Raw genomic sequence first — 14,864 nt, 5'->3', positions numbered from 1 at the left:
GCGTCTCGGGGTGACCCACCCCACGCGCAGAGAGAAACCCGACAGGGAACAGCCGCTGCCCCGGCCCGGCCCGGGGTGGAGAAGTGACCCCGCTGCCGCGGGCGTGGCGTAGGCGGGGCCAGCACGGCGCTCCGCCCCGCTCGGCCCGGCCCCGCCCCTCGCCGGCGGGGAGGCGGAGGCGGGCGGGTCTGCGCGGCGCGGCCGCTTCCTGGTCACCCGGGAGGCGGCAGGAGCCCGCTGAGGCGGCGCGGGGCTTTGGCGGCTTCGTGTCTGGCTGCTGCCATGGCCTCGCTTTTCAAGAAGAAGACTGTGGATGGTGAGTGGAGAGTGGGGTCGCCAGCGCCGGGCCCCGTTCCTCCTCTGGCAGCCCGGGGGAAAGGGGGCTGCTCCCAGCCCCGGTACGGTCCGGGGCGCGGAGCTGGCCGGGGGCAGCGGGAACCCAGGGATGGCGGCGGTGCCTGCGGGGCGGCCTCGGGCCCTCTGTCCCGGCAGAGCGGGAGCTCGTAGGGAACGAAGGAGGCCGCAGCCCGCACGAGGTGACTCACCGGCGGCGCTGGGGCCGAGCGAGGCGGCGGGGAGAGTCCTGGGACAGGGCCGGCCCCCTGGGGCCGCGGGGCGGTGGCTTCCCGGGGCATCGGGCCCTGTGGGGGCGGCCACCCGGGGCGAGATGGGGTGGGAGCCTGGCCCTGGTGATCCCGGTCGGTGGGGTGAGGGAGGAGGAAGAACAACGTCTCTCGTTGGCAGCGAGGGAGCAAAACAAGCCGGCGAAGAGTTGCTGGAGCCGGGAACGAACAGGGAGGCGAGCGCGGCTGGTCCGCGGGAGCCAGCTTTCCGCGGCCGAGCATGGCCGCAGGCTCTGGGAGCCGCGGCCCGGCTGCGCAGAGAGCAGCCGACGAGCCGCCACCGCCTGCCGGCCTTGGCTGCCGACGGGGGTCTTGAAACAAGTCGGTCTTGATGTTTTTGTAGTCAGTCTGTCAACAAAACGCTTAAACTTATTCAGAAATAACGACCTCCAAAGTAAAACCAGAAAAGATCGCTTACCTGACACTGACAGCAGTCCTTGCGGGTGGCGGTCAGCCCTCCAAATCGGTGTGCCCCAGGCGTGGCTGTGGGGCAGAGGCTGGCTGGGGGTTGGCGAGCCCCAGAGGTGTCTGTCTGGCATGTTGCCTGCCTTGTGTCAAATCAGATGGGTCCTTGTTCGAAAACGGCTCGCCAAAAATGACGCTGTGCCGCAACCAATTGTATGTCACCAAGGGAGAATGCGTATGTTTCCCACTTGTCTCTTCCCATTTTTGGTGCAACACCTGAGAGGGGAGGAAGGGAGAGATGGCACTAAGCTTCCCTGACCAAGGTGGATTGTAGGAGCCAGGTCAAGCCCTGCTGGGTGTCTCTTGTCCTACCTGTTTTAAGGAATGGAGGTGCTTCCTTCCTCACCCTGGTGTGCGAGGCGATGGCGTGACACACGGGAGTGGCTATCAGCAAAAGGCTGTCTCAGGAACACCCCGTCGTCTTCTGTCTGCTGGAATAAAGCTAGGAATTTGTGCCAGTTGTCACAGAGAAACAAGAACTGAGTTCTTATCTTGGCCTTCACTTGCAAAAACAAATGAAAGGGCCTGTAACTGCAGATAGCTGTTGGTTTTGGTTTGGTTTACTGCTATCCTTAGTTTGAGCCACTACGCGAGATCAGAAACAACAGAAAGAAGCATCATGCTCACCCTTATTGTCTCCTGACTTAAGTACAGTTCTTGTTTCTTATTGTCTTGAAGTTCCTACTTCTCAAGCTTTCTACATGAAGGGAATTTTTTTTAATAGTTGTTGTAGCTTGACAAGATAGTCATGTGCGTAGCTAGAAAAGATAGTCTTGTGCATAGGTATTAAGCTTTTTCTTTAATTTTCAGCAGTGCAGCTGTGCAAGTAATATATGTTTGTCTACCTTCAAAATTACTTGACTGTAGCATTGTTTTCAGAATAATTTTCACTGCTGCTTTGCCGGTGTGAAGAATGCAGTATTATATTCTATGTCATCTTTCAGCTCTTTGTTATTGTCTAGTTAAAAGTCTACATCTCCTGAAGTTGCTTTTTGCATAGTTCTCTGAGCAGTAGTAGCACTGTAAAAACAAGTCTTTTTCACAGGGTTTGTTTGGAATATGTATTTGACAAAAAAAAATCGGTGTGAGAGGGTAGTGTATATGTCCTCTTTAAAATTCCACTGAAGGTTTGGGGTGTTTCGGATTCAAACCTATTAGGATTGAAATAATTGCAGCAATGGATGTTTTACAGTATTTCTGATTGTGGAAATGAAGAACGTGAATGCTTCTCTCTGTAGAAAAATTGTCACAAGCCTTAAAAAAATGAAAAGGGTGGTTGCAGTTTCTAGAATTTATCCCTCATGCCTTTATTACTGTTAGTAACTCTGCCCGTTTGTATTGATTTTTCATGTGCTTCAAACTTTGTAAGTACAACAGCAGTGCCCTGCCATGATGTTACTTCTGTGGATTACAAGTGCAAGCTCTAAACAAAGTTAATGTGACAGTCTACTCTTTTTACATGACATTAGATAAACTCTGGGTGGGTTAGGAGTATCACATCTGTTAGGAGTAGATGAATCTCTTCCTAAAAGTACTAAATTCTTTCCTCTATAAAGGTCAGAGGATGCCGAGTCAGATGCAGATGTCTCTACCTTTGCCCAGGTGAATCACACCTAAGCACGTGCTGTAAATTCTAACAAAACTTAATTGCAACTAGCAACATTGATGCCTATATATTGTAAATAATACTTGCTTTAATAAATGGGTGTTACCAGTAAATAATTTTAAAGTAGTGCAGTGGACAAAACTCCTATGAAGGATGATACATTTCACCTGACAAACATCGTTCAAGCTTCTGCTGGCTATGTCAGTTGTCAGGAAACTTAAATTTGCTATAAAGGCCTCCACTTCCATACCTAAATATTTCTAGGCAACTGCGAATTGAAAAAGTTTGAATGCTACTGCTTTATAGTCTGACTTGAAGTTGGCTTGTAGAGATGTGGTACATTTGTGGAGGAGAATCATGTCCATCAAACCAGAATAAGGACAGAGAAGAGCAGGATCCAGGACTTGCATCTAGGAGTATCTTCACTGTTTTAATGGACTTGAACTCCTTACCTGCTCTGAGATCTCATATATAAGGTTTCTTCAGCTGTTGCAGGTAAGCCTGACTTGTTGAAAAGGCGTAGGCTCACAGTGAATAGGTTATTGCTGAGTTAAGAGTTGAAACTTTCAGAAAAGTGTCTTATTGTGTGGCTTAAGGCTCTTGCTATGGTACAAAGAAACATACTAGGTAAAATAGCCTTTTTCTTACTGGATACGGCCTATGCTGCTGAAACATAATCATGAAACATAATTGTGTTTTGCTAATATTTCATTTATTTGAAATGCTGACAATTCTTCTGATAGCTGACAGTTCATTCTGAACAAAGGGAAGCTGTCAAACATACTGCATGTTTGCAGAGTGCTCAGCAGACGAGTTGTTTATGTAGTATTGAAATGTTTTCCCAGCTATAAATATTTTCTTTCCAGATATAATAAAGGAGCAAAATCGAGAGTTAAGAGGTACACAGAGGGCTATAACCAGAGATAGAGCAGCACTTGAAAAACAGGAAAAACAACTGGTAAGTAGAGCAGGGAACTTTATTTTACTCTTTAAAATCAAACACATCCTCCCCCCAATATAACAGAAAACTTGTGGAGTGGTAAAGATATAACTTGATGTATAATAATTGAACACTAAAAAAGTTGTCTTCCGCTTTTTTACTTTTCAGTTATTAAAATCGTGTCAGAAAAAAATTACTATCTGAAAGTGATTCTCAATCTTTAACATAGGAGAAGCCTGAAACAATGTGTTTAGATTAAACGCACACATTCATTTTTCCCTTCCACTTTTAGTATTCTCTATCTTTCGGAAGGTTTCTTCTAACAACAGACTTGTAAATCAGAGGTCTTGTGGAAAAACTAAAAGAAGTGTCAGTGCCATCATATGTTACCATGACTCTCCAGTGGGAGTGTCATAAATACCCCATAGAGTTGTTATTTCCATTCACATAGAACTTCCCTAAGACTAGCTAATAATAGGAAAACTATCTGCCTAAATTAAGATCTATTTAAAACTTAGTGTGAGCTATCAAGTGTTCAGTGAATGGATGCTGCACCTGTATGGCATTATAATTGGATAAATGGATGTGACAGATGGTGGGGTTTGATGCATGAAGACATGCTCAGACTGTGGGAAAAGCTGTGCAAATCCAGCCTCTGTTTCAGTAGTTACCGAGGTGGTGTTTCATGGCAGCAGGTCACATGAATACCAAGAGCTGGGAATAATAAACTAAAAGAGGTCAGAGAAATTGTTTCTGTAAGCCTTGAACATGTAAGATATGATAGGTTACTCGTAGATAAAGCATTTTTTCAGAATGAAATATTCTGACTCTGGAAATAACCTTAATTTTAATGAATACCCAGGTTGAAGTTTTGAATACTTACCACACTAAATTGTTTTGGAAATGTTGGATTTCTGAAGAGAAGAAGAAAGGAGAGTGAAATATGTCTTTGAAAAAGTTAAAATTTGCTGTTAAGATGAAAGAACCAATGGACAATAAATATTAATTTTCAGAGTAAGATCAGGTGAAAAAGGACCAAGGGCTTGCCAGTGAATCTGAGAACATTTTGTTATGTACTTTCTTCAGAAAGACTTTCTTTTCCTTAACAATGAGGTACTACTCTGAGAAAACTTAGTTATATTTAATTCTATGTATAAAAATACCTAAAACTGTGCAGACAGTTCCGTTCCAGTTCAGTAATCTCATATGAGTACATGAGTTTTGATTATTTTTCTTTTCCCAGAAGAACATAACTGCCCCAAAACTCTCAAAAGCAAATAATGTATTGCAGCTCTTTACCCAAATTCTTCTTAATTAAGAATAAAGTCATCTATATATAGGGTTTGATATCTGCAGTGATTTAGCAATGGTTGGTGTAGGTTTGTATTTCACTTTGAAAATCAGGTTATAAATGCTACTTAGGTATTTCATCTCAGTGAGAAAATCCTTATTTTCAAATGTTTGCTTATAAAACTAGGTGCAAAGTAGTGTTTGCTAGCATGCAAACTAATCCCTCCTATCCTTCACAATACCTGAGTTATGAAAAAAGGATATAATGTTCTGGGCACACAACAGAAATTTGTTTTTGTGGTCTCTATGAACTCGCTACTTATAAAAAGGACAACTTTACATATATTTCAGGCCTCTCATGTTTGAACAGTTTCATGCTCCTTATTTGATCCGTACCTTCTTGGATTAAAAGTAGTATTTATCACAGAATCATAAAATAGTTTGGGTTGGAAGGGACCTTTGAAGGTCATCTAGTCCAACCCCTCTGCAGTGAGCAGGAACATCTTCAACTAGATCGGGTTGCTCAGAGCCCCGTCCAAACTGACCTTGAATGTTTCCAGAGATGAGGCACCTGCCACCTTTCTGGGCAACCTGTGCCAGGGTTTCACCACCCTCATTGTGAAACATTTCTTCCTTATGTCTACCCTCTACTAGTTTAAAACTGTTACCCCTGTCCTATCGCAACAGGCCCTGCTGAAAAGTCTGTCCCCACCTTTCTTACAAGCCTCCTTGAAGTACTGGATGGCTGCAGTAAGGTCTCCTCAGAGCCTTCTCTTCTCCAGGCTGAACAACCCCAACTGTCTCAGCCTGTCCTCACAGGAGAGCTGTTTCATCCCTCTGACCATTTTTGTGACCCTCCTCTGGACCCACTCCAACAGGTCTGTGTCTTTCCTGTGCTGAGGGCTCCAGAGCTGGGTGCAGGACTCCAGGTGGGGTGTCACCAGAGTGGAGTAGGGGGGCAGAATCACCTCCCTCGACCCGCTGGCCACGCTGCTTTTGATGCAGCCCAGGATTTGGTTGGCCTTCTGGGCTGCAAGTGCGCGTTGCCGGCTCATGTCCAGCTTTTCATCCCCCAGTACCCCCAAGTCCTTCTCGGCAGGGCTGCGCTCGACCCCTTCATCCCCCAGCCTGTATTGATACTGGGTATCTCAGTATACACATACTCAGGTGCAGGACCCTACAATTGGCCATGTTGAACCTCATGAGCTTCACACAGGCCCATTCCTTGAGCTTGTCCAGGTGCCTCTGGATTGCATCCCGTCCCTCAGGCGTGTCAACAGCACCACTCAGCTTGGTGGCATCTGCAAACTTGCTGAGGGTGCACTTGACCCCACTGCCTGTGTCATTGACAAAGATACTAAAGAGTACTGGTCCCAGTACAGACCCCCGAGGGGTACACTTGTCACCAGTCTCCATCTGGATATTAAGCCATGTATGACAAAGCCTTTCAGAAATTATGGATTTACAGAGAAGAGAAGATCTTGTGCCAATGCCATCTCTATAGTAATCTTAACTGTGATCTTTCCTAGTAGTAAAGCTGATGCAGTGGGTCAGTTTACACTTGCTTTTAAACATGACTGTTTTGCATATCTTCATGACCAGTATTTACCTTTTCAGAGCAACGTATCTGCTTATAAGCGCAGTTTTCTGGACTACCAGCACACATAAAGTGAAGTAACTCTATTCCTGTAGCAGATATATTCTGAAGAATCACAGGAGAAAGCTGGTCTTTTAAAGGCTGCTTAATGGTAAAAATCAATATGTACAATTGGACATATACAAACAACTGAGATGCTATGGCAAGCCCTCCTTAAAAAGGCTGAAAAGGAATAAGTAGTTGAAAAGTTTACACTAGCAAGTCACAAATCAGAAGGCATAGTTTGAAAAATCCCAGCTGACAAGATTATTTCTGATGAACTTTTTCCTGGTACCTTGATGCTAAATAGCTTGCTATTTCTAAACTAGAAGTGTTTGTCTTAAGGTTTAAGTACATGTTATTGTAGACAAATAATACTGCTTTTATTATGTGCTAAACTAAATCCAGTTAAATTACATGGGCAAACAACATGTAATTATTGCTCGTCTAACTTTACCTACTTCTTCCCCCCAAAAAGTTAAGAGATTCTTTCGAGGCCTATAAAGTGTTAAAAAGAACCTATAAACTCCCTGTTTCTTCCATGAGCGCTGTGGCTTGATTGCCTGTGAATGCAAGAAATCAAAGAGGGCTAGAGTCCTGGTACTAGTAGCTGGCTGGCTGTAATAATTTCTTCACTTTTGGGGTTTTTTTGAAGTATTACTCCCTCTCTAACTATGCAGTTGAATGTGCACATATAAGTGAATGTGTCGTTATGCAGAAGTTGAAGCCTTTTGGGGAGCTGTGTGCTACCATACTATAATTGAGTTTTGTTGTGTTTTTTTTTCTTTCTGGTCAAATCATAACAGCATTGCATTTATTCTACTAAATAGCCTCGGTAGAAAACAAAGAAGGCTTTATATAACTTCAAATCTCTTAACTTCCTCTTGATTTTTTTTTTTTAACTTTCTGAATTTAATTATTAGTGTAAGGCTTAATTATTGTCTTTGTTTGAATGAAAATTCTGTAGAATTCATCTTATACCTTTTTTAACAGGAACTGGAAATAAAGAAAATGGCTAAGACTGGTAACAAAGAAGCCTGCAAAGTGCTAGCAAAACAGCTTGTACAACTGCGGAAGCAGAAAAATCGAACATATGCTGTTAGCTCTAAAGTCACTTCTATGTCTACTCAGACAAAGGTCATGAACTCTCAGATGAAGATGGCAGGAGCTATGTCAACTACGGCAAAAGTAAGGTGTTACAAGACATTCTTTTACATGAAAATGCAGCATATGGTTGCAAAAGTTGTGTTATTTTGTATAAAATAATCGAAGGGATAAAACTTATTGCTTAATAACCCAAATGGTGTTGAGGATACAGTAGGAAAATGTAATTTGATTCATATTATGAAATCAAGGCAGTGTGTCACAGTAGCTTTATGGCTTGTGCAAAAAGTAGGTTATTGCTTTGGCTCTTAAATTCCTAAGGAAATCTAATCTGGAGTTCCCTGTCATTCTCACTCTCTATGCTCTAAGGAAACAGTATTGCATTAAGTTTTCTCACAAATCTCATCTCATAAAAGAGTCTGAAGAATCTCAGTTATTTGAGTTCGTTGAGAACTTTCCCATACTTCCATGAATTGATAAATAGGGAGTTTGCTTTTGGCAAGGAGGATTGTTCAGCTTGAGGTGTAGGAAACAAAATTAAGACATCATCATAGACAGGTTTTGCTTTTATCACAGTCCAAGTTAAATCCAGATACGTGCCAGTTAAACACAGTAATGCAGTGCAACTTAGTGCAGAAAGTAATTGCTGCTAAGGCTTTGCTGTCAGACAGCTTTTCGAAGCAGTATGGTGGCAGATATCTGTCATTCAATGATAGAAAGTTGTGGCTCTGTAGCAAACTTTCTATCCTCCATGATTAACCCACAAAGGGGGGCTTATCTGACTGTACAACTGATCAAGTTAAACAGCTTACTCAGTATTCCTACAACAGTGTTGCACATGAACAAGTTGGTCTTGCTTTTTAGTTATGACGTGGTTGACTTGTTTTTATCTATGAGACATTTTGGATTAAATTCCTCAAAACCAAAGTGTCACTAGACTAATTACGAAGGTTAAGTCAGTGGAAAAACCAAAAATATTAAAAAAATAAATTAACCAGCATCCAGAAGAATGATGGTTTTTTGAAACACAGCAGGTAATTCTATGGACTAGTTTGTGTAACATTATTGGAGAAGATGATGTTAAATTCTTTTGGTCGCTTTTGAAGTGACTGTTTTGTCTTATCAACACGGGAAGCTTAAAGAGAAGTATTTGGTTGTTCATTTTGAAGCTTATAAACTATTCTTAATTTCATACAAGCAGCAGTGAAAAATATATGGAATCAGTTGCCTCAATAAGCAAGACAAATACATGAATGCAAAGATTTCAAACTATTTTCTATGTACTTCGCAGCATATATGGCACTAATTTTGGACATGGTAAAGTCCAGTTATATGTGACCTGTTTCTTTTAATCATACATGTGACCCTTATTTTCTCTATATAAACTTTATATCAGTTTAGAGCAAATATCTTTGATGTCCATCTACAACTCTTGTAAAAGAATTCTAAAGAACCAACACCCTCTAAGTCCAGAACAACTTTTTAAATTCAAATAATGTGACAGTGAACACAGTCTTTGAAATTCAGGTAACATTAGAAGGATAATACATTATCACTTTAAACAAACTCGGACATGAAGGCAGAAGAGCTTCTATGAAGCCAGTAGCAGCTGTAGTAGCTTGATATCATCCCTTTTAATTAACCAACTCTTTTATCTTCTCAAAGATGGTTAGACTTTACGTTTGAATTGCTCCTGTCTATATTTAGGTTTTGGCGTCCCATGAGAGATACAGTAGCTTGCTGCTTAGGAAAGAAGAAAATATTAAATACCAGTGCCTGCAAAGGCAGTGCTGCATACTAGTAGTAAAACAGGTGAAATTTATTACACTGTCACAAAAAGATCTCTACCCATTACAAAGGTTTACCCTAAGCTAATATGTACTTCCTGAACACTTTGATATTTGCTTTTCAGAGAAAAGCAATTTTTCCATTAAATTATAACAGAAAGAAACAATTGCAATTTAATGCCTGTCCTCTAGTGGTGGTTCAAATAAGTGTTTCCTACTGAATAAAAAACCTGCAGCCATTTACCTCTTTAAAGTGTATAGCCTGCAAGTTAGGAAATACTGTCCCATTCTTTTCATTTAGACCAGACAGATTTTTCCTAATACAAGGCCAGGAGAAGAGTCGTGGTGCAGGAAAGAGGCATACATTTAAAAGCATATGTATTAGAGTAGTAGATAGCAATATTTCTTACTAGGTGCAGACTGTATTCTTGATCTGTTGTGTATCTGCAGTTCTCAAAAGGTGTAAAGAGACAAGGAAAGTTAAGTTTGAACTGAAGGGGGTTTTATTAGAAAAGTCTTATTCCTTATTAATGTATGTATCAGTATTTACTTATGTCTCATTGTATGATTAAAGTTTTTTTCTATATTAATAGACAATGCAAGCAGTTAATAAGAAAATGGATCCACAAAAGACACTGCAAACTATGCAGAATTTCCAGAAGGAAAACATGAAGATGGAAATGACTGAAGAAATGAGTAAGTTCTGCACTGCAGGCAACAGCTAGCTGCAACTCACAGTGCTCTTGGAAGGGTAGAACCAGTTGAGGAATACTGATGCTTGACATTTTATTTCTGCTGTTAATGAGATTGATGGCAAAAATGAAGAGCAAACAAAACAATGCAGGGCTGAGCCTTAGGCTGTTTAGTAGCTCTAGATACTAAATCTAGAATCCATTCCTTCCCATTTTCATGCATGACACCCATCATACTTCTAGAAAGAACATACTGTAAGGGCAGAGGGGTTGAGACCAGTTCAATACCTTGTTGGCGTAACTGGTAGGGGGACTTGAAAAATTGAATTGCCCTTTCTGTAGCTGATAGCTCTGCACGTGCTGCTTCTTCTGGGACTGGACACTTAATTTATACATTATTTATAATCTCAGCTTTATGTACATGGTGGTATGGGATGGTTTTGTTTCCTTTTTTTATTTTAAGCCACCAACTTCTTGGAGGGTGGCAAGTTTCTTGTTCCCGATTGCATCTGTCCACTGTGAACTAAATAGTAGCAAACTTCCAAGTGTTGCTAGCACAGTCTCCTTCCTATCCTAATCCCTGCCACTGCGTTGGCTATAGTAAGTAGCATGGACTCAAACCAATATTGTCGAGCAAGATGTGAACTGTATTGTTGCAATTCAGAAATTAGCTGAGTAGTTAACAATTTCACAACTTACTTGGAGGAGGAAGAGGAAAGGGATTTTTATGGAACTGTAGAAGATGTTTTTAAAAAGTGTTAAAATCTAGTGGGGGTAGATAGAGCAACGGAACTATTTTGGTGAAACTAAACATTTTTATAAAAGCGGTCATGCCTTACCCTGTTGTTGTTGCTCTAGCTGTGCTCACAGGCTTTGCGAGACAGAGGTAAGAAAGCCTCTCCCATATACAGGTGCTTTCTGTTGATATTTTATACAGTGGTATTACTACTATGTTCTTGGAAGGTAGAAAGATGGTACTAGGTTATTTCAGTAACCTTTTTGCTTAATGCAGTGTGGATTTTCTTTTCTTTCTTCTAAGTTAATGATACTCTGGATGATATTTTTGATGCTTCTGATGAAGAGGAAGAAAGCCAAGATATTGTTAACCAAGTGCTTGATGAGATAGGAATTGAAATCTCTGGAAAGGTATGGCTATTTTTACCCAGTTCATGTGCTTCTTCCACTTCATTCCATCTTTTTAAATAGTTTATTCTAGCAGCCTTTATATCACAGTCTTATTCTAGTATTCAGCTTGTCATAATTTGTATTATTTTGACTGAAGAAAACTTCTGTCATCTTCTAGATGGCCAAAGCTCCATCAGCTGCCAGAGGCTTACCATCTGCGTCAACATCAAAAGCTACTACCATATCAGATGAAGAGATTGAACGACAGCTCAAAGCTTTGGGAGTTGATTAGCTTGATGGCAATATACAGTCTGCCTTCTAATTATTCAGCTGCAGACAGATGTAAAAAGTGCAAATACTCTTTCAATGCAACTGATGTCTAGGAAAACTCTAAAGCTTCAGAAATGATAACTTGAAGTTGGTACTGAGGGAAGGAGGAAGGGAGAATATTTTGCATTGATTTACACAGAGAAGTACATGTGCTGTGTCCATTGCATGGAGTCTTTTTGAGCACTGGGCTAACTACGGATTAGTTCTAATGATAATTCATTTATACCTGATCTGAATCTGACCTCTGAATTCAAAATTTTCTTCCATCTCCGTTCCTGATCTATCTTTAGAATTGGCTATTCTGTGGCTGGTGGTGATGCCTCCTAGGACAGCACCTATATAGTATATATTGTTTTTATAGAAGAATCACTGTAGAAAAATTCTTAGCCTGTCATCTTAGCACAAATGAAATTTCACCTTTGCTTTTAGTTGGAAACTGTTTTCTTTTGATGAGAAATATCCTTGAAAGTTGGCAAACTTAGGCAGAAAGAAAAAGAATTTTATGTATTTCTTTCAAGTTCCTGTAGTAACTTAACTTTGACTTGATTAAATAATAGCTGGTTATTCTTTTTACTGAAAGGGAAGGATACAGTCCTTGTGCAGTTAATTTTACTGGGAGAGGATTTAAATTTGTTAGTGAACTTCGTTGCATGAAAGGCACTTACTGAACTCTATTGTACTGTAACATAGCTGGTTTCAAGAGAATTGCTGTGCCTTTATGTATATAAATCTTGTACCTTTGTGATTTGTTTCAGAATGAGTCTTTGAAAGGTGAGTAAACTTTTAAGATGTGTACACAGAGGTCTCACCATAGTGTTTTGTGAAACCTTGATGGGACTCAGTGCTGAAGTTCAGAAATGCAACTTGCGTACTTGCAAAAAGGACACTTGCCTGAAACAACATTTGTATATATTTTATGGTATTTCTTAACGGAAGATAACTCTGCATAATGGTATTGTTTACTAAGATGCAATTGATCACATTGATAAGCTAAATCTAAATTTTAGTTTTGAGAACAATTTTGGATGATACCTGATAATTACTTGTCTAAACACTGTAATAAAAGTGTTCTGGTTCTGTGGAGGTTTTTCTATGGTCTCTGAACTGCATCGGCATGATTCTAGCTTTAAGTGGAATGCATTGGGCTAATGAAATAAGAACTGTTGATATTTTAAATAGATGACAAAGTCTGAGAATGCAGTTCCCAGTTAGTATAACTTCCCAGGTGCTGTGAAATTCCTCAGCCCTTACTCTGCTGGAGATCATTTGCTCTGCAGTTGTGCTGATTTAGTGGGGTTGTTCATTGAACAGAAACAACAAAGTCAGTCATCTTGGTTTTAAAAAGAGAAAAGCAAAATACCTCCCAAGAGTTAAACCAGGATAATGGGGGGTGGGGGGACACAAACTTCATAAAGAGCCTTTGCTGCTAGAGAAAATGTAGCAGAAAACTATAACCTCTATGAATATACTGTTGTCGCACCATCTGCTTTTTAGAACTGAAGTCAACAGAGAAAGAAGAAATGTAGGTGACCCTTCATCTGTTTTTTGACATAGAAACGTAGATGTTCGTTCTTTTTGAAGGAAGTAATGGACAAACGATTCTGTGAGGTAGTGGGTAGGATTGTGTAAGTTTATATATTGCATATATACAATATGAGGTGAATTTTCATTTTCTTTTTTTACAACTTATTTTGTAAAAATCAAATAAAAAGGCTTTTTATTCTGCAATGACTTTGTCCTCTGTAGGGTTAGTCTTACACATCTCTCTCTTACTGGGCTTTCTTAGGACTCCTGTTGGCTCCGATAAATTTTCCTTTGACCTGAGCTATTAAGCAGCATAATATTTGTTATAGTTGCTTGCGGGCCTTTGACTTAAACTCAACATCTGGTAAAGACTTGATCAAGTTTGCATTCCCTTCTGTCTGTAACTGGGTACTCAAGTACCACTCTTGGGCATTGAAGGAGAAACGATAATGTGAAATTAGTTAGCTATAAAATGTAACAGAGTGATTATATTTTGGTTGAACACCAAGGCTTATGTCCTTTCTGAATTAAGTGTATACTTTATCCTTTTCGTGATTGTCTGCTATGAGTTCTTTATCTATGGGTTCTTTGACAGATAGGAATAAAGGCACTGCTTTTTGGTGTCAGTAAGAGTGCTGAACCAGGGCTCCTGCCAATATCTATCTGATGTTGCTGTTAACAGTTACCTTTTAAGTTCTGCAACTCGAATCTGTATAAAAATCTTTCAGGAGCAGAGTGAGAAGTGTTGTAAGTTTGCAGGCTTGCTTATATTTATTTCAATTAAGTTAGTATGTTGTAGCTGTCTATAACAAAATTGCATCCCCTACTTAGAAAAAAATTCCTTTTAAATCATGCTTAGCAGACTAAAAAAAAAAACAGAAAAGCACCCACAAAACCCACTACTGAATCCTTAAACTCCTTTATCCTTGCTGACATCTTAATAGCAACTGAATCTGAAAGTCCTCCATCCAAGAATAATGCAATTGTGCACGCACCTAAGAATGGCTCTATTGGGGCAGACTGAGGTCCATCTTGCCCAGAATCCTACTCCACAAGTGCCCATAAAAGCAATGCCCAGGAAAGTATGAGAACAAGATAAACATATGACACTTCCTCACCTAATACTCTTCCAACTTCTGTTTTCAATTTAGAGCACTTCCAGAGCCATCTGTGAGCTTGTCCATATAAACAAACTTCTGTCATCTGGATTGTTTAGTAGAGGAGTTCCACAGGTTTTTCCTACCACATTAAGAACCACCACTTTTGTTCTTTCCAGCTTCACATGTTTACTCCCAGTTCTTACATGAGGCAAGCTGGTGGACAGCCTGCCTCCATCCAGCATTTCAATACAGCTCATAATTCAGTAGACCTCTAACAGCATTGAGTGCACACACATTAAATCTAGAAGAGAGACAGTAGCTTAAACGGTTATTAGTCTTTCTTACCTTTCATCATCAATTTTGCCTGTGTAGGGGCCTTTTCTAGGCTTGTTGTATCCTTCAGAGGAGGGGGACAGAATACTACATGGTACTTTGAAGACAGGTCAATCACAGTATATATGTTGTGATAACGTCTTGTTTTGTGCTCTATTCTAGTTGTAAGGCCCTGCCTAAAGTTAGGCACAAACATCTCAAAGAAAAATAATGCAGCCCATGTTAGTCAAATGCATTAGTCAATGCACTCTTACTTGCAGGCTTAAAGCTACCCCCTGTGTAATTGATGGCAATTACACAGGTGAGTAA

General features: G+C 40.6%; 1 protein-coding gene across 1 annotated transcript; it reads left to right on the top strand.

The window, feature by feature from the left end:
* Positions 1 to 282: 282 nt before the first annotated feature.
* On the top strand, positions 283 to 11,560 carry CHMP2B (charged multivesicular body protein 2B; the record flags this gene model as incomplete). The annotated part of the gene is made up of 6 exons (XM_082013816.1): positions 283 to 316; positions 3,561 to 3,652; positions 7,554 to 7,748; positions 10,045 to 10,147; positions 11,183 to 11,289; positions 11,447 to 11,560. The coding sequence occupies 6 exons, from the start codon at positions 283 to 285 to the stop codon at positions 11,558 to 11,560; spliced, it is 645 nt and encodes a 214-aa protein (XP_081869942.1).
* Between the last annotated feature and the right edge of the window lie 3,304 nt (positions 11,561 to 14,864).

The sequence above is a fragment of the Phaethon aethereus genome (assembly GCF_964289735.1).
Source record: "Phaethon aethereus genome assembly, chromosome: 1".
Taxonomy (NCBI): Eukaryota; Metazoa; Chordata; class Aves; order Phaethontiformes; family Phaethontidae; genus Phaethon; species Phaethon aethereus.
This window is presented reverse-complemented; position numbering and strand designations above follow the sequence as displayed.